Source organism: Rhinolophus hipposideros, assembly GCF_964194185.1.
Source record: "Rhinolophus hipposideros genome assembly, chromosome: 20".
NCBI classification, from domain to species: domain Eukaryota; kingdom Metazoa; phylum Chordata; class Mammalia; order Chiroptera; family Rhinolophidae; genus Rhinolophus; species Rhinolophus hipposideros.
Window position 1 is genome coordinate 44,144,852 of NC_138066.1, and position 27,730 is coordinate 44,172,581.

The 27,730-nt window shown below is 35.4% G+C and overlaps 1 protein-coding gene and 1 pseudogene across 6 annotated transcripts in view; both read right to left on the reverse strand.

Moving 5' to 3' along the window:
- The window catches only part of ABCA6 (ATP binding cassette subfamily A member 6), a 74,821-nt gene that overhangs the window by 36,987 nt on the left and 10,104 nt on the right, over positions 1–27,730 (reverse strand). For 3 of the 5 annotated variants that reach the window (XR_013991954.1, XM_081028901.1, XM_081028899.1), the window contains exons 1-11: positions 20,594–20,813; positions 19,330–19,430; positions 17,826–18,027; positions 16,592–16,753; positions 15,078–15,181; positions 14,462–14,688; positions 10,708–10,849; positions 9,729–9,914; positions 5,293–5,440; positions 3,767–3,935; positions 1,774–1,832 (exon numbers count right to left, since the gene is read on the reverse strand). Coding sequence is in view for 4 of the 5 variants with exons in the window: in XM_081028901.1 (XP_080885027.1) it covers positions 1,774–1,832; positions 3,767–3,935; positions 5,293–5,440; positions 9,729–9,914; positions 10,708–10,849; positions 14,462–14,688; positions 15,078–15,181; positions 16,592–16,753; positions 17,826–18,027; positions 19,330–19,425 (1,495 nt within the window). In the remaining variant the exon portion in view is untranslated. Of the gene's footprint in view, positions 1–1,773; positions 1,833–3,766; positions 3,936–5,292; positions 5,441–9,728; positions 9,915–10,707; positions 10,850–14,461; positions 14,689–15,077; positions 15,182–16,591; positions 16,754–17,825; positions 18,028–19,329; positions 19,431–20,593; positions 20,840–27,730 lie in introns of those variants that run through there. The other 2 variants (XM_081028900.1, XM_081028898.1) reach the window with 2 other exon arrangements.
- LOC308488375 (SKA complex subunit 1-like) lies at positions 26,599–27,245 on the reverse strand (annotated as a pseudogene). Its single transcript has one exon. The product of its transcript is annotated as an SKA complex subunit 1-like (transcript).

The following is a 27,730-nucleotide window of genomic DNA, read 5'->3' on the forward strand; positions in this document are numbered from 1 at the left end:
TATGTTTACTTTTGGTTTTAAATGGGGGGGAAAATGTGTTTTCAAGGATAAGAGAAAAGTGATGCTAATACCCTGGAACTGATCCATATTAACTGGCTTAAAAGTCATACAAACCTCAGTTTCCTCATCTGCAAAATGAGAGAGATACTGTTTATCTCATTGGATTAAAAGACCAAGAAAATGACAGCACTATTCCATCACACACCAAGTAAGTATTCAATAGACCTGAAGTGTTTGTTGCTATTACTATTAATTATTGCTTGTGGGAGTATGAATTTTTATAACATGGAAGGGAAATGGTTTGAAGTATGAATCAAGAAACTTAAAAAAGAGGTCCCTTTGAATAATTCTGCTTCTAGAAATTTACATTCAAGAAAGAATGACCTTTACAAAGGTTAAACAAGAATGTTCATTATAGTGTTTTTTTCAGGGTGGTGAAAATATTGGAAACAAACCAAATTTCATACGCTAGTGTGCTAGTTAAGTCAGTCACGGTATCCATACAACGGAATTCTATTTAGCCCTTGAAAAACAGTCAGTAGATAAGGGATTTCACAGGAGTGTCCCCAAAGGAGTTCCAAAGTTGCCACTGGAACTGGCTGCATGGAGAGAAGACTGACAGAGTGCGTCTCCTATTCTTACTTCCCAAAGGGCAATTCCAAGTCATCGTTTCATGTATTTTTTTATGCATGGATGTTCAGTACTTCTAATTTTGTTAAGACGCTGCTACTTTTAAAAATAGAAGCAATCCTTGCAGAAGTTGAACACATTTAGACATAAAAAGATGTTCACGGTTATTGATGAGTGCAAAAGTAGCTACTAACATGCTCTGGAAATTGAAATAATAAATTTTAAAATACTTCAAAATAGCCTTGGCTAACATTAAAAAAAATTAAAGGAATTAAAATTAAAATTAAAGGAAGAAACCACCGATCTACATGGTATTTGATGAGAAAAACCTGGAGTGAGAATAAACTTCCTGATACAAGTACATGAATTTCTCAAAGAAAGACTTAATCTCAAAGGAATAAGTAAGACTGAGTTAAAGGATGCTACATTTGTTAGAAAACAAACACAATATAAACACAATGGGCAGAGAACTCTTGGCCTTAGGGAGGATCTACGGCTCTTCCTTTTTAACTTGTAAGGCTTCTGTCTCTTCTAAAAATAATTTACATTCCTCCTTAAAAATCACTATTAATAAATGCAAGCTGTCCTCTACAAAATGTAGCCACTAACTTTGATACTTACTTAAATATTTGTTATAAAAAAATATATTTGTTAGAATATTTAGTATCAAGTATGTTGGTTCATTCCAAACTACAGACTATGTTTCTCATAGGAAATTGACTTGCGAAATTTAATTCCTGGTCAATGGTCTTACTCATCTTGTTTTAGTTACTCCCACCAGTACATGTAAACTGCATGTATTTCCTGGCTAATATGAAAAATTTCACCAATTTTAAGTCTAGATGTTCTTTCCTCATAGTGCAAATAAAATATAATTTTCCTTATAGTAAATTAATCTTAACACATAAAGCGAAATTGCATTTTTCATCGTCTGATCCTGTTTTCATAGATTAACAGATTCACGAAACATCCAGAAGAATTTTACATTCAGTTTTCAATCATGGTTAATTTCCAGGTGGTGGAGTTAGACTGTACTCTTCTTTTCTTTTCCTGTTTTGCTTCTTTATATTTTCTAATTTTTCACATTGAATTTTCCCCATTTTTTGAAATAAGTCAATAAAACAATGAAATGTTTTTCTTTACCTTTCAATGCTTCTACTTTTCCAGACTTCTCTTTGTATTCTTTTTTAACATTTCTGATTCTGAAATGACAAAAGGGGTGGTTAGTTAGCCAACACAGAAATAAAAATGGTACAGAACATGAACAATCCTAGACAGACGCAGTCAATTCTGCAAGCTTTCCTCCATACTTCCTGATACCTAGAGCTGAAAGGCTGCTAGGAGGAAAGGAAGCAGTCATTAGTATATAAAGCAGAGACTGCCTGGAGAAAAAGGAATTCATGTCGTAGTACCTTCTATGTCCATACAAAATCAAACTCACACATTGGGACTGATTGGGGTAGATCTGACACTTACCTAGTGATGGGAAAGAGCAACCACGTTTCTAAGAAAAGGTGGCTGTGAAGAAAGAAGAGACTTGTGCACTGGGAACAGCATCTAATGTTGAGTGGGAAAAGGGCAATTTGAGACGGCCTCACAGCCCCAGAACCTGTTTGTAACTGAATGTGAAGACCTTGTCACTAAAGAGCTGTGCTGATAGGCCCCTAAGCCACTTTTGTTACCTTGGTGTGGATCTAGGGTGATGTGTCCCACAATGGAGCCAAAAGCTTTAATGAATAAGCTTTGGATCAGCTGACTCTCCTGGGTTGTCAGTGGCCCCAGACCTCCACTTTAGTGAAGAGTGAAGAGTCTAGAATCAACACTGCACAGGGATCAGGGCTGCTTGGGTAAGAACATTTCACTTTTCTGTCCTTCACAGTAGAACAAAGACCATTTTTCACTCTGTGTAACTAACCCTAAGACTCTCTTCGAAAATTAAATCTGAAAATTATTATAACTTGAATAATAATGTGATTTTGTGTGTGTTCTCCATTGGGAAAGAGGGACTGATGCCATTGGAATGGAGTTTGGGGGAATTATTCCTCACTTGTCTTTTCTTTTTTGGACAGATGTTTTCCATGGAGCTGGGGTGGATGGTGGCTATTGCCCCTCAGACAGCTTAACAGAAAATAGGGGTAGAATTAGAAGGAAGAAGCTGGGGTACATGAGTTCACTCTCTGCTCGTTTTAGAGAAGTGTTTCACTTCCTAGCTATAGTTCCAGTTTATTCATCTTGCTTTTCCTTCTGATGTCTCTACAATAGCCAGAGGTTACAAGCATGGACTCTGGAGCAAGATAGGATTGCAGTCCAGCTTCCTAGTTATGAGTGTGTGACATTGAGCAAGAAACTTAAGCTTTCAGTACTTCACTTTCCTCATTTGCTAAATGCGCAAAACAGAAGTGTCTGTCTCATGAGCTTTTTGGGAAAATTAAATGTGTGCTTGGTACATGGTAAACACTATCGGACTATCCGTTAATCAATAAAAGGTTAATATTTGAAACTGTCTAATTCTTTAACTTGAGTGCATATTAGAAAAATCTACAGAGCTCTGTAAAATCCAGATACTGAGGTTCAAGCCCACGCCTCCTGAGTTAGAATCACTGGAGGTGAGGTCTGAGAGTACAGACATTTTAAGAACTCCTCATGTGAACCTATGACAAATAACACTACAAAGTAGATATTGTTCTTGTTTCAGAGAGAACGCTGAGACTCAGAGCAACTTACCTGTTTTCTAAGATTGCACATCAAATGAGAGGGAAAAGTGTGGTATGAAGATTTTAGAATTTGATTCCAAATTTCTTACTGCTTCCATCGTACCATATCTGCCAGATACAACTATGGAGAAAGGGATTCGGAGAAAGAAGAGAGAGAGTATAAAAGAGAGGTGGGGGCAAGAGACAGAAACAAGGAGGGGAACCAGATAGAGAGGGATGTGGTAACTGTGTGGAGCTAAGCAAAGCGCATTTTCCTTTCATATAGCAGTTAGGAAACATTGGCAGTGATGGCCACGGGAGAGTTCAAAATGATGTTAACAAAAACAAATGACTTCTTCCATATTTTGCCTCAGGCTCCCTCAGTAGCTGTTGGTTAATAATTCACTAGCCTTGCACGCATATATTAGCCTAAGTATATTTACCTGATGGCCTCTCTTCCTTGGAATTCTGGAGCTATTGGTTCAAAATAATCATCAGAGGGATGGTCGGGGTCTATTTCTTTCTCAATGATCTTATTCTTAGTCCTTCGGTGTTGGAAACAAGATGCTGAGTTCAGGAAAAACAACGGAGAATAACGGCCTTCATTTCCATCTAATTAATCAAGAGGCAATAAAATGTTGGATCAGTAACATTAAAGCAATGAGTAAAGAATTCTTGTTCAGAGTAGTACAGAATGTCTGGGACTTTGAAGCATCCTAGAAAAGTTCTTTCCTAACTTCCTATTACTGAGAAGAAAACTTGATAATTAAGTAAAAAGTAAAAATCCAAAGGCAGTTAACATCACAAAAGGTAAACAATAGAATTTTCAACAAAGTATAAATCAAAGGTTTGAATAAAATGCAGTCTAAAAGGTATTTAGAAGAATGAACAAAACCAAATATATTGGGGGAAAGCCTTAATATGGCATAAAATTAGCTGCAAACATATTTGTAAACTTAGTATCATTTGACCACAGCAATGCGATTGAACGTAATACTGAACTCTATGTGGTACACGAATTAAAACTATATGGAGAAATTATATTTTTCAGGATGAATATATGGTCATTTTCTAGATTAAGAAAAAAATGAAGTAGTATTTATTATTAACGGCCTTTAGATATAGACCAGAAGAGACAGAAAGACAGGAATATAGAGTCATATAAGACAACCTCAAATACAGTCAAAGTAGAAGGAACATAAAAAATAAGAAGAAGAATATACAAGGAAAAAAGCATTCTAATTCTAGTGTACGTGAAGGAATTCTGGGTTTATGAGAAATTTTTGGTTGTTTTCAAGATAAAGGAAATCTAACTGGGTAATAACACTTCTGTAAATATGAATATATGAAAATTTTTCAGAATAATGCTGAAAACTTTCTAATTTTCATTTTGTGATTTCCTTAAATAGTTCTCTCTCCTTCTAAAATGGTCCTCTCAGAAATGGAAGGTGGAGGGGGAGTGAGGAAGACACTGATTATTTTGCACTGAGGTCCTTTCTAGCTGTGTTTAGTTTACAGTCTGCCCCACATTCTTGTGAGAAGAATAAGTGTTTATTAGGAAGTACTTCTGCTGTATGTGGGTCCTATACTAGCCAAAACCATCTTGAGAACTAACTTATTCCAGCTTGTTCTGATACAAATCGTAAATGTCATTCTTTGAAAACACTTTCAGGGATCCTTGGGAAAAAGTAACATTATTTAATACTATATAATTATAATATGTATTAAAATTATCATTGTATATTTAGAGTGTGTAGTATTATATTAAAGTCTGAAGAATGATTGTTTTTACATGAAAATTTTTTTCAGACCATTAAAACTATGAAGTAGAAATAAAGAACTCATTCAGCCTATGATGGGAAATATTTGTTACTTTTTATTTTTTGAAATATATTTATATAAGCTTAAGAAAAAATCTTTAATGTGACCAATGTCTGTAGACATCAGAGAAAAACACACTGTTACTTACATGGTAAGATTTTGTCAAAGTATAATGCCAGTACCAAGTAGAAAAAAGCATCAAAAGCCAATATGGAAAATGTTGCTATCATTATATATGACTCTCCTGAAAGGTCAGAAAAAGTTACTCCATTCATATTATAATCCAGGTGGATAATCTAAGAGTCAAACAAAAATAATAAGTATTTAAAGAAATAAAAATTCAGTATAGCAGCAAAAATTATCATTTTATTAAGTAGCTTTTTCAAGAACTTCTTATAATGACGTTATTAGTGAAACAATTTCTATTTTACAGCCATCAAAGGACTGTTAGAAGAAAATACTGATTTAAAAAATACAATGTTCTAAGAACAGGAATTTAAATTATAATTTATTTGCTTGCTTTTATAAAGTCAATGCAATATTGCAAAATATCTATCCTATGCAACCAAGAGATACAAATTTTAGAAAGCATATGAAGAATTCTTTGAAGCATCTTATTATAATACTGATGAAAGAACTCACCTCTTTTTTTAGTGATTACTGCAAATAAAGATTTATAAGTTTGCCATGTAATAACCGCCACTAAGTTCTAAGCACTGTTCTAAGTACTTTTTATAGTATCCCATTTAATCGTCATCATAACTCTATGAGGTAGGCCTTATTATTTCTGTTTGCATTTTACACATGATGAAACTGAGGCTCAAAGACGTTGAGTAGCTTAACCAGATGAAGTCAAAAATCACATATATTTAAGTATATAAGTAATGTTCACAACACAGGAAGTCCAGCTCCCAAGGCCAGTTCCTGACACTATACAACTTTGCAATTTATGTTAAAATGTGAACATTTCGTGACAAAGTTGAGTTTATTCAAAAAATGCAAGGCTGGGGCGACATTTGAAGATAAATCAGCACAATTCAACATCAAATAGATTGAAGGAGAAAATAATGTGGTCCATCTAACAGATGCAGAAAAAGCATTTGATAAACTTCAATACTTGCTACATTATAATATTAAAAAGTTTCTTCACACACTAAGAGATCTGCCTTACTCTCGTGAATTAAATGTACGAAGACCCACACCAGACATCATGCTTAATTGTGAAATATTGAAAGCTTTTTCTTTGCCTGCATTCCTAGTCAGCCTTGTACTAGAGGTTCTGATCTGGGCAGTAGGCAAGAAAAATAAATGCATCAGGACGGCAAAAGGAAAAAGGCAAACCATCGTTATTTGTAGACAACATGGTTATATAAAAGGAAATCCCAAGATAATACCCTGAAAAAAATTCCATATAATGCTGGGTATAATGCCAATGTACAGAAATCAGTTGCATCTCTTGACGTTAATGACACACATTTAGAAATAAGAACTTAAACATAGGTGCTATTTATCATGGAATCAAAAGTATGAAAACTTTTGGAATAAATCAAAACTGTGCAAGACTCTATACTGAAACTAAAACAAGTACTAAGGGAAAATTAATATGAAGATATATTATGTTCATGATAAAACAGTGCCAATTTTCTCCAAATTGATTGAAAAATTCAACTGCATTAAAATCTCAACAGGGGGCAGCTGGATAGCTCAGTTGATTCCCTCATGGGCCACTGTGAGCTGCGCCCTCCACAACTACACTGAAACAACTACCTGACTTGGAGCTGACGGGTCCTGGAAAAACACACTTAAATAAATAAAAATTTAAAACCTCAACAGCTTTACACACACATAGTATGTGTATGTATAACTTGGTAAGTTAAAATTTAATCATTGCAAAGAACCTACAGTAGAAATGACTCTCTTGAAAAAGACAATAAAGTGGATGAATTATTACTTCCAGATATGAAGACATATTATAAAGCAAAACAATTAAGACAATGTGACAACACTACAAAGATAGACATATGGGGCCAATATGTGATTGGTTGAGTTGTGACAAAGGAAACACTGCAATTCATTTGGGGAAAGGATGGCTTTTTCAATAAATGGAGCTAAAGCAACTGGATATTCACATAGAAAAATTAATATTGCCTCTATCTATAGATACATAAAAATTATTTTGAAAAAGATTTTATATCTAAATATAAAAGCAGAGTTAATCATGCTTCCAGAATAAAAAGGTAGAAGAATATCTTCATAATCTTGGGGTAATGATTTTGTCTCTTTGATTTAAGTATATAAGTATGGTTGGTATACAATCTTATATTGGTTATATTAGTTTCAGATATACAGTATAGTTTTCATACCTCACAATGTTATCACTTTACTAATTCTAGTAATCATCTGTCACTGTGCAAACTTATCACAATATTATTGACTGCATTCCCCTTCCCCTTTTCATCAACCCCTCCCTCTGGTAACTAGTTACCCCTCCCTTCTGGTAACTATCCTTTTGGTCTCGGTTTCTGTGAGTCTATTTTTGTTTTGTTTTGTTTTGCTTCTTGTTTCTTAGATTCCACATGTAAGTGAAATTATATGGTATTTGTCTTTCTCTGCCTGACTTATTTCACTTAGCATATGGTTTCTTTCTTTTTCTTTCTTTCTTCCTTCCTTTCTTTCTGTTTTACTTTTTTAGTTTCAGGTGTACAAAACAATCGAATAGTTAGACATTTACACCCCTCACAGAGTGATAACCACCCCCCAAGTCTACTACCCCTCTGACAGTGTATACAGCTGTTACAATTTCAATAACTATATTCCCTGTGCTGTACTCCACCTCCTGTGACTACATATATAGTGACTGTATATACATAGTTAATGACTATATATATATATAATAGTTGACATTCAATATTTTTCCACTTCGGCATATGATTTCTTAAGCAGACACAAAAGTATTCCGTATAAAAGAAAAACTTTACAAACTGAACTTTATCAAAATTAAGAATTTCTGTTCATCAAAAGCACCACTAAGAGAGTACAAATGTCAGCAACAAATAACTGAAAAATGTCTCATGCTCAGCATCTATAAGGAATTCCTACAGAACAATAATGGAAAGATAGAAAACTCAGTAGAAAAAAGGGGGAAAAGAGCTGGATTTGGCAACTTATGAAAAAGAGAGTCCCAAAAGACAATAATTAGGGAAATGCAAATTAATGCCATGATGTTATATCATTACATATCTACCAGAATGGCTAAAATTTGGAAGCCAGACAACATGAAATGTTGATGAAGATCTAGAACTCCGAAACACTGTTAGTGCAAAAGTGAACTGATGCAACCATTTTAGAAAAATATTTGGCGGTAGCTATTAAGATCAAAATATATATACTCTAGATTCCACTATTCAACTCCTAGATATATATCATACAGAACTGAATGCCCCTATTTACTAGGAAATATGTATAAGAATTTTTTGCAGAGTTATTAATAATAGTAAAAAACTGGAAAATATTCTTGTCCATCAATAAGAAAATCAATAATATATTGACACAGGAGTATACTACTTAACAGTATAGCTACACACAAACTATGGATGACATCTGAAAACGATGTGGAGTGAAAAAGCCAGATTTTAAAAAATACACTTTGTACAATATCACTTATATAAAGTTGAAAATAGGCAAAACTAAAAAATTGTATGTCTAAATACATGTCTAGGTGATCATAAAAAGCAAGGAAGTCATTATCATAAAACTTGAACCTCCGCATGGACTGTATAGATGCCAGACCACTAAGCTGAAGTTGAATAATACTGAATTTCAATTATAATCCAAAATATTTATATACATATATGTATATATATGTATGTATGTATATACATACATATATATGCATATATATATTTATGCATATATATGTATATATATACTGTCATGGGATGTGGAGTAAAGCATAGGGAATACAGTCATTAGAATTGTAACAGCTGTATATGATGTCAAAAGGGTAGTAGATTGGGGGAGGGACGTTATCACTTTGTGAGGGGTGTAAATGTCTATCTAGTACATTGTTTTGTACACCTGAAACTAATAATAATAAAATAAAAACTTTAAGCTCAGGAAGAAGGAGTCTTTAGAGGAGGTTGTCGGGTTGTGGCAACATTCTATTTCTTGATCTAGCTCAGGAGTCCTTTGATTTACTTCATAATTGTTTGTTAAACTTTGTATTTATGTCTTGAAAGTTTGTCACATTTGAAGTTTCAAAAAGAAGTCTACACAACAAGTTTTAACAGTCCAGCAGAATACTTCGATTATGAGAAGCGAAAAGAAAGATAAATATTTGTATACAGAAATAAAACCAGAAGAAAATATACCTGAGATGTGAAATTTTGGAAGAGTTTCTTATTCATTTCCTCAGGAGATGGTCAGTTTTTGTACAATGTAATAATAACATTTTCAAATTTAGCTTTAGAGTAGAATCGTTTAGAACCAAAGCTCTTACTTCGAAAGGCTGTTGATTATGGAAGGGTGATGAAGTACCAAATTCTTGTGAAAGTTCAATAGTACACTAATTAACTCTTCTCTCACCTGGGTCATTCCAGCAGTGAAGGCAAAAGGGCTACAGATACTCAAAATCCACTGCACAGATGAAGGGAGTTGTGTATAAAATGCAGTGAGTCCCACAAGCCCCCAAAAGAGAGTGAGGAGAAACACAACCAAATTGGTGAGGGCAGTTTTCCTGAACAACACACTCATCAGGAATGTGAAAGCTATCTGAAAGAGAGAGAGAAGACAACTGGCTGTTAGATTTAGCTCACCAGGAATCACTGGTAGGTAGCACAATAAAACAAGGATCTTTATATCCTAACATTTTCATCAATGATGAAAATATTAAGGTATAATTATGCTCCGTCCTTCTCTGAACTCTATACACAGAATGCTTATCTGCCCTACTTAAAAGCTGGGTTTTTGTTCTTGAGGAATGGGGTGGGGGAAAGCTGGAGAAGAGCTGAGGAAAGGATGGAGATGCAGACTTGGAAAGATTGAAAGAGACTTCAAGTATCAAAGAACATCAACATACCGTCTGCAGAAAACACCCTGGGAAGTGGGAGAAGTTAGAGTTCAGAGAGGGAGAGGGGATTGACTTGGGAAATCAGGGCAAGCTGGGATAGGAGATGGCGGGGAGCTGTTGTGTAAAGCTGCCATGTGATAGAGACCGTTGGGGGAAGAAAGATGGGTTCACTTCTCCAGTGAGTGTATCCTCATTAATCATTTACAAGAGTCTTAGATAATTTAGAATAAAAATATTTTTTTGTGATGCATTATTTCATTAATTCAGATCTTTATGCAAAAGAGAGGTCCAATGCTATTAAGGTTACATCATTTTCTCACACTCAGAGACTTTCGCAAACACATGTACACACACTCAGAGACTTTCGCAAACACATGTACACACACGCAAAATAGACATGAAAGAAGGAGCATAATAGCCGGCTAAGACATTATGTTTAGCTACATACAGCTAAGACCTAAAGCAAAGAAAGCGGTCATAAATGCATGAACTTACCAAGGATAAGCCATATAAGAAAATGAGTGTAAATATGATCAGGAAGCCTGTCATGACTATAATTTGGGTAGTTTTTATGATAATTGTAATGATCATGGAAGTAATGAAGATGAAGCCAGAATAGATTAAACTCCAGGAGAGCCTAAATAAAGACAAAAAGTTATTACAATTATTTTCATTTTATTGAGAAGTATTTAAAAAGTACAAAAATATCTAAAGAGCAATGTAATGATTGCGCTTGGACCTACCACCTGGATTAAGAACTTCATATATTACTAATGTTACATTTGCATGGCTGTGATGGTTGGTGCGCTGGCGAGGTGTCAGCTCTGTAGTCACAAGTTGTAGGCATAGTATGGATATTGTATAAATAGGATCACCTTATATGCGTTCTTCTGCACTTTGCCATTATCCATCAACATATATAGTAGTATTCATTGCTGTACAGCGGTTCATTGCATGACTATATCCCAATGTACGACCCACAGATATTTAGGTTCTTTCCTTTTTTTTTTCCTAATGCAGTATTTCTAAGAACATTCTTCCACTTGTCTTTTTTGGGAAAATGCACAAACATTTCTCTTGAAGTAAAACTGCTAAATTAAAAAGAATAAGTATTTTGTGTCTTCAGCTTTATTATATGTTACCAAAGTGTTCTAATTGTAAAATTTGGATGGAAACATAACAGCTGCCAATCAATCAAGTAACCATGGAAACACTAGGGGGATGAAAATTAGACCATTCTTGAGGATCTCCGTCAGCAGCAGTGAAAATTGAAATTTCATAACTCCACTACGTCCATTCAATTTTTGCTATTCCTATTCATGATTTCTTTATTTAAACTGATATAAATTATGTTATGCTCTTAAGAGTTCACAGTTTTGTTTTACATGTGGTCATGTTCACCTTTTTATGATGCAGTAGTTATTAAGAAACAGTGATCTAACAAGCCTATATAGGGTGTTTTAGAACAAGCTTCTCATTTTACAGATGCGTAAACTGCAGTCCCTATTATTAGCTAATGGGCCTATTCAAGGTCAACAAAGTAAAAGTTTAACAAAGTTAAAATGACGCAACAAGACTTCTCTTAGTCCAAAGCTTTTTCCTCTACACAAAATTGCCTAATTAAGTAAGAATTCAACAGCTGAAAAAAAAAGCATAAGTATTAAAACTGGAAACTTGCATCAATATGTCCTAGTGCAATATATTTACTGTTGATTTGACTTCTTTTTAAATTCATGTCATTACAATGATTCAGCTTGTGTTAGAAACAGCATTTTTGAAAAAGTACACCACGTCCTACAGAATCCACTTCCTGACAACAGAAGGAAATGGTAATAGGTAGGAACTGAAAAACCATAGAGCAGGGGAATTACAAATACAGGAAATTAAAACAGTACCTAGAAAAAGGAACTCATTTCAGAGAGTTGGGGTGGGGTTAGGAAAGATGTTACTAAACCCAAGAAAACCTTCAGGATAAAAACAAAGCAATTCAGACATCAAAATTTAAAAAATAAATACTGATTCCATTTCACATTTATTACATAAGTTTAAAAAAGTTATCATAAAATGTATTTGCAATAGACATCCTATACTTAATAAAAATGTTTCAGAATCTTTTATCTTCTTAGTTTTAAGGATATATATATAGATATATATATATATTATATACCGGGGGTGGTGCCAAAAAATGTATACAAGTGGACACTTTGGTCGATGTTGCTCTAGCAGTAGTTCGCCATAATCAGACATGTCTGGACGCTGACGATAACCACTTTGAGCACCTCTTGTCATCGCAGAAGTCAAACGTAACTTGTATTCATCTTTTGTTATTGGCATATATTGAGTATTATACAAATTTCATACAGTTTTCCTTTCTTAAGATGTGTATACATTTTTTTGTCACCCTCTGTATTTATCCTAAGAATGAATCCACATCTAACTATGCAGTGCCTTTTCTGATTTTAATCTAAAGTTGACTTGGGCCTACCTATTTCTGGTGAATGCAGAGATGCTGTCCAAGATATGCCCTAGACTGGAAGACATTCCTTTTTCTACAGATGCCCTCTCTCACCATCCATTCCTTTATACTTCCCCAAATTCCACTACAAAAAAACTCTTCTTCTGTCTTTTTTATGTAAAGACACAGTTTCTTCTTTTTCTGTTTCATAGTTCATATATATTAGAATTAAAACTCTTGACTAAGAAAACATACTTCTTAAATAGAAAATTTAGAATTTCCTATACCATAATTTTATTTCAAGGAGCACGTAGCTTGCAAAGGATTGTTCAATAAATACCATATTTTGCCATGTGTAATGCACACTCTTTTGTGAGGGAAAAGTAAGGACGTGCATCATACGTGGGTAGTACTAATTCCCTATCTACATAAATGTTTTTAATTCTTTTATTTATGCTAATGAGTTAAAAGTGTAACTAGATAGAAATCAATAATGATATCCATATGCCAAATAATACCCTGGAATAAAGATAGTCGGTTTTGTTGAACTTACAACGAACTTGCAACAATGCAGAGTTCTTGGCCTTCTACGATGAGTAAATATCGTAAATTTGTTACCGGTACATAAAATTTCTTGTACCATAATATGTTTAAAAGTAAATGCTAAAATTCCTTTATGATACAAAAAAAACAAATACCTAAATGTAAACAAACAAAAAATTAAATTAAAAAATTATGACAAAAGATATCTTCCCTGAAAGTTTGGACCAAAAACATGGGTGCATATTATACACGGGAGCACATTATACAGGCAAAATATAGTAGTTCCTCAGCCATTCCAGATAGTCCAACATTCATAAATAGTTATTTTCTTGATATGGGGATAATGCAGAGAAATATCTCTCCCAGTAGTCAATATTGAAAACTGTTAGATTTTTTTTGTTAAATATTTTTTTTCCTTCTTTTTCTTCTTTTTCCTAGATAGTATGGATTTTGTAACTGATAATATTCAGAATTCTCTGCTTCAGCCTCTCGGAAGCTCAGAACTTATATGGTTTTCATTTTCATCTGCTAATCTTACCTATTTATTATTTTAGTAGGTCTTTGCTTCTACTCCTCAATTTCTTGTTTTTATTATAATACAAACACACACCTATAAATATACATACATACATACATACATACATACACACATATATATTTCAAAACCACTTTAAACTATTCGTGGAATGGGGCAAGACATTAATATATCAATATATGTAGAAAATGCTCTTATTAAGCCCTTCCTATATGCCAGCCTATGTGCTGGGAACATTATCTAGACTATCTCTTTTAACCCCAACGTATGGTGTTTAGTTGCTCCAAAAAATATATTCCTGGTGACCGAACCTCTCAACACAAGCTAGCCATTACAGGATGATACTTTCTTCAACATGAGCAACTGTCAAGAAATCAAATGATAACTGTGGGCAGACCAAGCTAGAGAGTTGCAATCAGAGCGCCTGAGTTGGAGTCCCAGCTCTGGGATTCATCACCATTTGACACGGGGCGACTCCTTTATTTTCTTTGACATTAATGGTAGTTCTGTCACAGTGTTAGCTTAACATATTCATGGTAAAGAAAAAGTGCTCAGCAACTAATGATCACGATTGTGTCCAGCAAAATTTAACAAAGAACAAAAGATAAAGTAGCCCATGAATCCAGTTTAAGTCATGATGATCTGAAACAATCAGACTTTTTTCACTGTTTCTTCATTTCTCTAATTCCTTTGAACTGCTGGAATTAGCCACTCACCAGAATGCTGAATCTTGTAGACCCATGATTTTCATCAAATCCTTATGCTTTTTTCTCTCTTTCGTGACATTGAGTGATGCAAAATATACAAATGAGGAGAAGTAAAGCAAGCAGTAGAAAATAAACATCTCACTTTGAAGGATGTCTTTATTAATAAAAGGTAATGACTTCATACGTGTAGCAGTAACTGACATCAGCTCTTCCATCACAGAGTGATTTGTCATGATCTTAAAAACAAAGTGTTTAAACAAACAAAATCATTATTTAAAGTAGAGAAACTGGTGAAATTAATAAGCTATGGGGATTGGACCAATGTCACTTTCCTGGTTTTAATATTGCCCTTAGGTAACGTAAGGTATTACCATCAGGAGACTCTAGTTGAAGGGCACACAGACCTCCTTGGACATTGGTTTTGCAACTTCCTGACATTCTGTAACTACTGAAAATTTTAAAGTTAAAAAAAAAAAGGACTGTGTTTCTTTGCCTCAATCAAATTTCAGCATTTTTCGACAGGCTTCATTATATAAACATGCGAAAACCTGAGTATATATCATCTTTCATCAAAATCTTGATGCTCCTGGAATTAGTTTACATTACTTATGAGAACTTTTCTTACTTGTATAATAGCAGCATTAATTGCAGTCTGTAAAGTCATAAATCCCGCATTCCAGTACTTGTCCAGTGCACATACAAACTTATTTTCATGATCCCAACAGTAACCTGTAAGCACAAAGGAAAGCAGAAGCAACATGATGAAGGCAACTGGAGAATAAGAAACAAGAATCCAAGGGAAAACAACCTAGAGATGGCCCTGCCAGCCGCAACCTTTAAGCACACATAAATGAAAGTTCGTAATAAGGTAACTTTATTCATGGGACCACAGGGCGCATAAGGAGGCATAGAAAATAAAAAGCTGATGAAAGCAACAACCTTGCTGTGCCTGGAAACACCAAATGTGCTCCAGTGCCTGAGCTTTTTCTGTGTTCAAATGCTCTCCTGCCAGGTGAATTTTGGGCTCACTCCTCCCCTCCATCCTGCCCACTTCTCAAAAGCAAACTCACCATGGATGTCTTTCCTGGCCATCATAAATAAAAATATCTAAAATAGCTCTGTCAGTCTCTCTCTTCTATCCCTGCTTTGTTTTACTTTGTTGCTTTATCACCAGCCGGCAGAGTGCACGGTTTTCCCCATTCCCTGTCCTTGATTGTAAAGATTCGTGCTAGCAGATTCTATGCTGTGTTCAAGGACAGTGTGGACACACAGCAGACCCTCAGTGAATGAATGGAAAAGAACCAATTCTATTAGTCACATCAATTCTGTTTCCCAAGGGGTCCTCCAATCCGTTCACCTCTCTTCTTCTCAGCTGCCTCCACTCTGGTCTAAGCCATCATTGGCTCACTAGCACATTTTATTGCGTTCTCCCTCCCTTACTCCTTTGCAATCCATTCTCAGGGCTCCATCCGCAATGCTACCTTAGGCTTGGAAATCTGATCGCACCTCTGTGCTGAATAAAGTACCCCGATGGCTCTCCCTTGCCTTAAGATTAAAGGATGCAGAGTATCTAGCCCCTGAATAACTGCCGCCTCCTTCTCCCATCACATTCCTTTTCGTGTTCTCTATTTAGACTGATCTTCTTCCATATACACCAACGGATACCCTTTTGCACCTCAGAGCCTTCACATTCGCCCTTCTATCTGAACACAATGCCTCCAGCACCTCACATGTGCTATTCCTTCTGATGTTAAGTTAAACATCACTTCCCCAGATAGGACTTCTCGAATCCCAAACCAACTGGGAACCCCTGGTCTGAGTCCATTACAGGACCTCCCCTAGCATTTATCATTAACTGCTGACCAGATGTCTTTCCTGCTAGACTGGAATCTCACCGGAGACAGGGACCTATCAGCCTTGATTGCCCTCTGCGTCCTTTGCAGCATACACCTGCAAGTTCAACTATGCTCTAGTGGGATAATAGAATAATATGACTGACCTTAGAAAAAGTTCAGCAATCAAATGTGCTTTTGCATTTTCTCCTATGTCATTGAAAAGCATCTCTGTTGGCTATCCCAACCTGTTCTTTATGTTAAAAACATGAACAATGCCATAATGATATTTCATAAGGAAAGTCACCTGAGAAATGTTCTTCATTCGAAAATGGAATGGTAGCTCCCTGCAAACATTTTAACTTATAAGAAAAAGTGTCATTAAAGATGATTCCCATTGCATACGGTAAATGGTCTAAAAGCATTTTATCCAGAGATTGTTGATTCGGTGCCCCAATGACTTTTCTTCCTGTGAATTACAAAGTAAAAATAGACATCGAAGATTGTTAGTTTCACTGAAACACAATGTGATACCCAACTGTGTCATCATATATTTTTTCATTAGAATTAAATTTTTTTCCCATTTAAATAAAACGTAAATCAAAAGGCAAGGGGGGAATTTGTTTTAAGGTTTTAGAGTCTAGAATCAGGAGACGTGCATGAGAAATTAAGTGTTCTCTTTTAATCATGAGAAGTCTTAGGGCAAGTTTTAGGTACATCAAAAGATTATGCCAGGATAAGCATGCGTAAGATAATTGGAATGCAGAAGAAATCAGAATTACTGAAGCAAAGGCCCCTCATGTAATCTTTGGCTTAGACAGGGAACAGGAGCACAGTGACGCCGTTAGCTAACAACCAGAATTTCACCTGTTAGATACTGAGGATTAAAAATCAGATAAACAGACTGCACCCAATTTGCCCAGGAGCAAACTACTCAGTTACATAGTGACCTCATTTAGAATTAAGGCCTTTAAAGATGTTTACAAATTACACCAAGCACAGATTATCTTTAGATTATCCATCCTTACTTTTCATAGTTTTGAAATTATTTTTTTAAGTTTATTGGGGTGACAATGGCTAGTAAAGTTACATACATTTCAAGTGTACAATTCTGTAAAGATCATCTATATATCACATTTTTAAATAAATAAACATGATCTAATTTCTTTCATTTAGATGTTTTCTTTTCATGAGTAATAAATCATAATCATTGTAGTCCCATGTTAAAAACACCCATAGCTACCAGTGGCATATTTTTCCTAGACACTATTCTGCAAATCTGGAATTATAAATCTGTTGTTGTAGTTAAATTTCAGTAGAAATCTGGGCCTCCCTGAAACAGGGCCCCCATCAAGCTGAAAAAGTTTACAAGGCTAATAATGGTTGTTAGAGAAAGAAAAAAAATAACCAAATTTGTATGCTACTTTGATACCTAAATAATTAGCATAATGGATCATTGTAACTTCAAATTAAATATGTACACATCTTATTGAAAATATAAAACAGTATCAGTAATTCTTTTTTGTCATTAGTATACTTACCTTTCAAAAAGGGAGCAAATGCGGTTTTATTCATTATCTGCTCAGTTATATTAGAGATTGGTGTGTACACAACAATTATAGAAGAGCTATTAAATTTATCTACTCTTCCCAGATCCTGAGGAGGCATTTCAGGATACAGGATACTGCTGGAATATGAGAATAAACCCACAAACAGTCCTAGAAGTATTGGGAACCCCCATTCCTATAACACAGATAGGAAAAAAAGAACAAATTTAGGTTATATCCCCTTCAAGATCTCCATCAACAGCAAAGAACTAAGGACAAATTCAAATTTTGCCACACACTTGACTTCTCTTTGTTCTCCACTCTTCAGAACAAAGGGAACCCAGTGCAAGATGCATACTGGGAGAGCTGCCACATATGCCATTCTCCAATATTAAAACCACTCTAAATCATGAACTACTGTGGGAGCCATCGCATAAACTAACAGGAGGACTAACAGGTTGACAATTTCTGTATGCATGAGCATCTGACTCGAAAAGTCTCAGAGACACGGATGATCCCAGACAGAGTTCATGGTGTTAAATATTCTTGTTAGTTGTCATAACCTTTTATTGGAAATCAAAGATCAAAGAAAATGAAAACGAACTGAGTGGTAAAGACAGTCTAGTGTTTCACCAATATCAGTAATCTCTTCCTGCTTGGTACAACACTAGAATATATTTTCAGCCTCTGGAAATTAAGCGGGAACAAGTGATTGAGTTCTGGCCAATGGAATGTGGGCAGAAGTGACAGACGCCACTTCCAGGCCCGACTCATGGAAACTTGCACAACTTTCTATGTTCTTTCTGTCTAAGTCTCACTACTTCCTGATCTTCTGACAAGATTCAGAGGAGCCAGTGAAGGTCTCCAAGGCCTAGGGAGATGACAGAACCCCTAGAAGAAGGAGTCTGGGTGCTGGACTGATTGTGTGGAGAAGATTCCTTCACCTACCCAACCCATTTCCCTTTCACTGCTAACCTTATATAGACTGTGAAAAGATGAGAAAACAAACCTTTGCTGTGTTGAGCCACTGAGATTTGGGGCTGTTACCTGTAGATAGCCCACATATCTAATTCAAACTGACAATCAGTGGTCAGTGTACTTGGTCATAATTCTTGGAAACAATCTCTATGTAGGTAACTCATGGCCTTGAAAATAAGACCCCAAAATTAAAATTCCTTGATTTCTGCTAGGCACCACTTTTATTGTTTCTTGACTCTAAATGTATTACAAGTAAATTACAGCAACTTGAACAGTTGTTATAATTCACCATATAATTAAATTTTCACTTAATCTCATTTTTAAAAAATGAATAAATACCTTTAGTCTTTACAATTTACGTTATCACTGCTGTTGAGTTTCTCAATTCAACAAGTACACCACTAGAGACAACCTCAAAAATCAATAAATCCAGTCTGTTTCTTAAAATATAAGAGAACCACTAGGCAATGAAGTACAAGAATAATACTAACTGCAAAAAGAGGCAAACTTTCAAACATACCAATAAACTCTCTCTTTTCATCCTCCATTTCCTAAGAAAATTTTTGCACAAAAGTGCTTGAGTTTGTTGACAGACATTTTTCCGTTTCCTGAGCATTTAGCCTGTACATTAAACGAATAAGGAGAAAGTAAACATGGTGGAGCATAAACTAGAAAAAATAAAGTGTAATAAGAAAAACCTTCATCATATTTTGGGGGAAAGTACTTCCTACCTTTAAGAACTACAAAAATAAATGGATTTCAAATATTATTTCTATAACACATGACTATAAATGTTTACATCAAATACACTCACTATAAGCTAGTTGGTGGGGGAATAGTGGGGAGATGGAGTGACTATTATCACAATTTTGGAATAACACAGAATATGACAATGGAAAGGGTATCATTAGATATTATACCATCAGAACCTATAAGATACTTCACCTTTGTGACATTTTATAACAAAAATTCAACTATTTGAATAGAGTATTTGAATTGTATATCATTTGATTAATAATTTCTTGTCCTTTGAATTTAAATAAAAATCCCAGAATTTACATTAAATTAACATCAAAATTGTAATTACTTAAACTCATTTGAATAATTAATTGTGTCCATTAGATGTAACCCCAATGAGATATTTTCTTGTGGTATTTACCTTCCAGATTCACTTGAACAACTTTTATCAAAAGAGTTAGGCCATGGGATAATAATGCAGACTCAAACTACTTAAAACTTGATTTTGATACACAGGAAGAATAAAACAATTTATCTTAATTTTCTGAATTCAGAAGTCCCAGAATAACTGAGGGAATAAACTACAAAATACGTTTTTAAAAAGAAAGAAAGAAGGCAGGAAAGCAGGAAGGAGAGACAGAGAAACAGAGAGAGAGAGAGGGAGAGAGAGAGAGAGAGAGAGAGAGAGAGAGAGAGAGGAAATAAATCACATGGGAAAGTAATTTTGCTTAAATGTTTACAAATAAACCGACAGAGAAGATTTTTTTCAGTTTTTAAAACATCAAAATTAAATTCTTTTAAATTTGCATATCAAAATATTCAGACAATTCTCCCTCAACTAGTATGGAAGCAAATTTTACCATTTTCCTATATTCTACTGTTGTATCTACACAATAGATTTGGTTGGGAAAAAATAGAAAAAATTTTGTCACTAGGTCTTCAATATAAAACACATAAGTATTTAGAAACATCTGAAAAACAGATTGATTTTTAACAGTGTCCACCCACATATTTGGCATAGCACAACGAAATAGAGCCGTACTTACGGTCAGGAAAATCAAAAAAAGTACTCTGGAAATAGTTTCAAAGCACAGTTCTCTTTTTTCTAAGGCAACGATTAAAATTTCTTTATTGCCATTTCTTCATGTATTCCTTTGATAGGTGCCTACTCCTAATAGTTCGTATTCAGGCTGCTTTCAGGAAAGGGTGTAGTCAGACCAAGCTGCACGTGAAGATCTTGTGTTGTTTTCCTGTCTTTTCTTCCGTAAGCCAATTATTCTACACTGTTCTGTGGTTGGTTAGGAATAAAACAAACCCTGTGTTTGTGCACTTGGCCTTTCAACTCCAGGGATAAAGGGGACAATGGTAAACAAGGAAAACGGAGCTAGCTTTTGAGGCATGATGAGACCAAGATGGGGAAAAGAATAAATAAAAACAACTAAACAAACAAAGTCGTTAAATTTGTATGAGGAATCTTTAGATATTCTGTTCACTAACACAAAAACACAACTGCCAATGTTATGGTTGACTAATTTAGACTAAATGCAGAATGTGTTGGAGCTGAACGTTTTTTGCTTAATAAAGCTAAGCAATCCATTTGTCTGCCTTGGAGAAATACCTAACTTAGACACATAAGAATAATAAACAAATTCCTTTCTCCTGTCCTGTTCATAGCGGGTGCAGTATTTCATAAGGCAACTGAACAAAATAAAAAGTGGATTGCTAAGGACTAAAAAACATAAAACGATGCAGGTCAATTTTTACGCATGACTAGGGAAAAAAATATGAAATTTATTCAATTACTATTACATAGTTTATCTCTCTCTGTAAAGAGTTGCAAACTTTTCTTGACCTGCCAAAGTAAATGGCAAACAGGAAACCAAAGTTCATGAATTGGGAAATCTCAAATATTTGACATGGCTCCCAATCCACAGATGTTAATAATCATAAAGTTGAGAGATGTTCTGGAGAAGAGGGGGATAATTTTTTTTTTTAATTTAAAGCCATGATATTATATGCATATACATTTTTCTCATTGGTAATTAGTTCTATGTTTTAAAATAGCAGTGAAATATTATACCTTTTACATTTAAACATGGCAAAAACAAAGGTAATAAAGATGTACTAAAGGTCTCGTGGTGGGGGAGGGTCGATAGAAGGTTGTAAACACTGATAAAATTTTGTATCAGTAATAGGTCAATAGTCCAAACAAAAATTCTAAGTTTCTTTTAAATTACCTGAAATTTTCTTCTGTTTTTTTGTATTTCAGGTTTTTATTCATTTTCTTGGAGTTGTCTGAGACCCTATAAACTCTATTTTGGGAATCATTTTCCCACTATGCCATTCTTACAATTGCATTAAAATTCACAACTATGATATCAATAATTATTTAAATATTTTACTAGGTTCACTTTTTATCATTTTTTGTGTGTGTATTCTTTGTGTTCTTCTTCCTTCACTTCTTTACTCTATTTTTTTTAATTTGGGGGGTCATTTTCCTCATTTAACCCTGAAGATTTCCCCGTAACTATGACCTAATTTGACACGGAAGCACCCAGCCTCCAGGTAGAAGCACATTGAAATGGTGGGGAAAATCTATCTAAAATAGAAGTTCAGATATAGAATCAAACTTTAAAAGGGAAGAAGGAAAAGATAAAGAAAGTAAGAATCAATAAAAGAAACAAAGAGAAAAGAAAGCACATCCACAGGTGTTAAAAAAGGGAACTTAAAGCCAGAACTGTGAGTAGTATGTCAGAAATCCAGCAGTCCAGAAGGTGTTCTCATACCCCTGTAACCTGGACTTGGTGACTGACAGGTTATAAAGCTGGACTTTCAAACTCTGCATGAGTCCAGAAGCTTCACAGGACATTCAGTGTTAGAAATAACAGACTAGAAAAACTTCACCTACTACCCCAAGGAAAAGTAAGGCTATGTAGTATTTGCCCAATCTCTGGGTTTAAAAAAAAACCCACCATATCCTCCACAGTAAATGAAAAGCCCAAGCATATGTAGCACAGGTCAGATACAGGACACAGGAGCAGGATCCGAATTTATTTTCTCTGCATAGAAATGTGTTTAAGAACAAAATCATGGTAGTGAATGTATGCACTCTAGAGCTAAACTTGGGTTCGAATTCTGACTCTGCCACAGCTATATGACATTGTACAAACGATTTAACTTTCTCCCTTCAATTTTTTTCATCCATAAAAATTGAGATAAAAGTTTACATAGATATGGTCACTTGGAGAATTAAACTCATTATTATAAGCAAAGTTCATAGAACAAGGCCTGGAAAATTGTAAAAGCTCAAAAATATTACTTGTTGCTAATACTCCTACTATTTCTCCTCCTCCTCCTCCTATTACTATTATCCTGAAGCCCCATATATTTAGGGGGAAAAATCTGAAATTTATTCAATTGCTATATATATAATAATATATATTATTCTTAAAATATAAGAATATATATATATTCCTCCCAGGAGATAAGCTCATAAGCAAAAGTCCACCATGAAAGAGAATCGGCACACCAAAATGATGGGACTATTACCGTGTTTCCCTGAAAATAAGACCTAGCTGGACAATCAGCTCTAATACGTCTTTTGGAGCAAAAATTAATATGAGACCCGGTCTTATTTCACTATAAGACCGGGTCTTATATAATATACACTGTGTTCATTGTGGATGTCAAGGCCAACAAGCACCAGATGAACTGGCTGTGAAGAAGCTCAATGACCTTGACCTGGCCAAGGTCAACACCCTGATCAGGCCTGATGGAAAGAGAAGGCATACGTTCGGCTGGCTCCTAACTATGATGCTTTGGACGTTGCCAACAAAATTGGGATCATCTAAACTGAGTCCAGCTGGCTAATTCTAAACATAAAAATTTTTCACTGAAAAATAAAAAAGAATTTTATAGAACTGAGGATATAGCCCTTGGATTAGAAAAAGAAACAAAAATCCACCACTATTTTGTAGTGGGCTTTCAAAACACAAGAAAGAGAGAGGAGGCAGAGAAATATTAAAAAACAATAGAAAAGACATATTATCAACTAAGGATCAATAGTTAACCAAAAGATGTCATAAAACAATGCAATAGTGTCTTCAAAGAGCTGAGGGAAAATGAACTGTTAACCTCAAATTCTATATCCAGCTAAATGTACCTGAAATAACGTTATCTTCAGATAGAATTTACCTCTTACATAGCCAGTCTTAAAGAATGTACTTCATAGCAAAACATAATTATTTAAAAGTAAATTGAATTTTTACAGAAAGATTTGAGTACCAGAAGGATTAAATAAGTTGCCAAAACTAAGCACTCATTGACTGTAAGCAATAATTTTGTGGGGGGAGAAGAACTTCCCATCAATCTACACATTTTTCAGCCTGTACTAATGGAATCTTATGCGTTTCTATGATTTTGTAGAGTTGTAATTGCTGGTTAAAAAGAGAGACAGAGTTGGTATGGGAGTGGAGAATGCTAGGGGTTTTCACATGTGTATTATGTCATTGTTTTCCTCAAAAGTTATCTAAATTACTGTTCTTTTCATCGACTCATCAGTAGAAATTCTCCCATTTCACTCAAAAAGCAGCCCTTCTGAGCTGCAATCTTAGAGATAATACCGGCTGGTGGGGAGGCATTTGACAGAGTATGTTGCTGAGTAAGGGAGCAGCAGTGATGATGGGATCAGGTGCACAGGTGTGGACATTGGTCTTAAACAGGTGTAGGCATGTTCATTCTTTCTCAAGAAGAAAAAGTGTATGGGTACAGGGGAACCTGGTTGGTTGCTGAGGCTATGACAGCTTATGAAGACATTCTTATCGAATTGCTTCCACTTTCACGGTCAAGTGGGAAGCAAGGTCTTGGCAGGCAGAACTGAGGCTCCACTTGAAAGCAGTGATTTGATCATTCATTGAAGGTGACACTAGTCATTTTGTTCACGTGTGTCTTCTCCCTACGACAGGTGTAACCAAGGTGGGTTTTGCCAGGCAATTATGAAGGGTGAGAGGGTCAAATGTTGACGGTGTGTGTAAGGGAGTGGCTACTGGCTGAGGTAAGCCACTCCCTTGAAAGGTTGAGGCCTCCTAAGAGGAGATGGTAGATGCCTCTTCTTTCTTGCCAACTTCTTTTGATCCCCGGGCTCCCAAATGATGCTTTGAAGCACGTGGCTGAACACTGTGTCCAGAAAGGTAGTGAACTTTGGGCTTGGCTATCTAAGAGTATATCAAGGCTTTATTGAAGTACAACAAAATATGTGGTCATGGTTCAGTTTCTAAATAAAGAAACTTTCCAAGTAAACTAGAACTTAGTAGTTTGGCAGCATATTAGAGCAAACCACGAGTTTTCCGGAATTTTAGCTGCAGCAGTAACTTTAGCCATCTCTTTCTTCTCCTTTTTGCATGTTTTTCTCTTACAAACTTCAATGTTTTGCTTATCTGCTTTATGGACACGTACAGGCATTCATTTGTGGCCAGAGGCACTAGGATCAACTATCAGGATCATACCAGCATTACCCTGGAACAGAATCTCAGCACCAAGAGTTTGCAGACCTCTCTATAGACCTCCCCCAGCTGCCAGCATCTCGGCACCTTCTCAGACCTCTGGGACAGAGCTGGAATGATTCCTGCCTGGGATTGGCACTGCTCCAGCTCCAATCCTTGTGATCCCCAGTTTGGAGTCACATGATGTAGGTGCAGTTGCTGTAGGTGCAGTTACTAGAGGCCCACCCCCATGAGCCTGCCCAAAAGAGATAAAGCTGTCCCCAGAAAAAGGGGAAATTATTGAGCTCAGTAAACACTGAGCTCCAAATGTGACTAATACAGATTTTTAAATAGTATTTTGAAGATCTTCCCTGTTTCTAGAATTAACTGTTTCTTTAGAGAGCCTTGCTGATTATTCTACTTAGGTTCAATCTGTAATCTAATTCTCCTCTTGTGGCCAGTGATTTTTGTCATGAATGGCCCATATAACAGAGGTCTAGATAGTCCAGCATGGTGGTTCCTGTAGACTTGCTTGGCAAGGGATTACATCATTTTTTCCCCCAGTGCCCATAATGTATGGTGTGGTCATCACAGGGGTGGTGTTAACCAGGCCACAGGGCCTGCTGAGACTCTTTGTTCTTTGCTACAGAAATAAACCTGCCAAGCCGATGGCACAGACATAGGTGGACAGGAGAGTCTCTCCCCAGGTGTGGTAGAGAAACATGGCTAAGTTCTTACAATCCAAGCACCCATTTTCCACGACCACCACCAACCATCTCACATGTCATCATGTTTTTCATCCCAGTAGGCTTTTATTAGTTTCATTACAGGTTGAAGTTTACAAAATGGTTTATACTGGATGCATTTCAGGTTAAGCTCTTCCCAAATGAGATATGGGAAAGTAGAATAATCAGATGGATAAGCTGCATCCAAATCCAACTTTTAAATTTGCCAGTTGATAGAAATGCCATTGATGGAAGGAATTTAGACACTAATGACTTAGATAATCATAGATAATCTTAGTCTTAGATAATGACTTAGATAATCTTAGTAGAATAATCAGCAAGGCTCTCTAATGACTTGGATATCCTTGACCTTATCTATCTTCTCGACCTTTTTTTTCCATCACCACATATGGACCCATTTTACTGGGGTCTGCAGCATTGTCCACTAAACACAAAAACTAGATTTGAACTTTTTTTTATTTGTATTATGTGCCCAGCACAGAGGCTCATATGGTAGGTAGTTAAGTATTTGCTGAAGTAAATTTTGCAATATATAAGCTGTATCAAAGAAGTTTTATTTTTGTTAAGAAAATGAAAAAGCTAAAGAATTTATATATATATATATATATATATATATATATATACACACACATACATATATATACATATATACATATATATGTGTGTGTGTGTGTATATATATATGTATATATATATATATTATATGTATCGCCTTGAAACCTAAACATTACTGTTGGTGGTTTAGAAACTCTCAGGACTGTAAGTTATAACCTAATGATTAAGTTCTCCTCCTTGGATCTCCAACAGCCTCTAGCAATATGTAAACTATTCAGTATGACAAGAAACCTCTGTGAACATTTTTATGTCCACTTCTACGATAAAGTATGCACTTTTGCTATCCTCTATTTCTTCACCAATAAATCTGTGATAGAGATTCCTGGCCACAGAACTTATAGACTTTTTGGTTGATATAGGATCTTATGTTTACTGACTATAGCCTTGTTTATTTCTTTAATAACATCATTCATGTGACAATAGGTTAAGCGAGATTTCATATACACAGGGATACCATTGAACTCATTAGAAGTTATAAATGACATTTCTTAAGTATTTCTCTGTGTGTGTAAATTTCTCAAATTTGACTGGTTCTTCAGAGACAAGATCTGCTCTCGTAATAAAGCTCTAGGTTACTGTTAGTTGAGGCAAATGGGAATGTTTTCTTTGAGACGTTCCAAATCCTTAAAATCTTCAAGCAATTCAGAGTTCCTTGAGTGAACTGGCAGTTTGTTCTTGATGTTGAATTTCCAAGTCCAATTTATTTAATTCATTTACTACAATGAAGTCATCACCTATTTTACTTACTATGGTCTTCGAGGTAGGTTCTTGGCCACAGCTTCTTAATGATATTTTTTATTACTACCAATCTTTTCATTAATATGAGACCATAATTGTTCCAGATATAAGGAGGCCATCCTTTGTTGTCTTTCACTCTAGTCCAGGAGCAACAGCCAATGTCATCATTTATTTCTTTTTCTTTCCTTCCTATTTTTTTTGGGGGGTGGGGTAAGCTAACTCCTCTCTTTGTCGTTCCTCTCCCTTTCTCTCTGTACGATGAGTAAATACAAGATTCCTCAGAAACTAAGGCTCTCCTCACTTAAATTGCTAACACAGCCAGGGGATGGCTTTAGCTGAGTATCCAAAATCCTTCCTAGTATTTTATTTTTTTAATTTCCAGGACCCTCAAGCTGGCTCTGAGGGTGAAACTAGAATATGGTAGTACTTGGTAGAATGACCATTTAGCTAAGCATTTTGTTCATCAGCTTAACCTTTCCCATCTATTCAGTGATAGAGCAGACTTTCCTTTAGCTTGATCACGCTTTTAGGACTCTTCCATCCAAGGAGGGAGGACATAATACAGTGTTTCCCTGAAAATAAGACCTAGCCGGACAATCAGCTC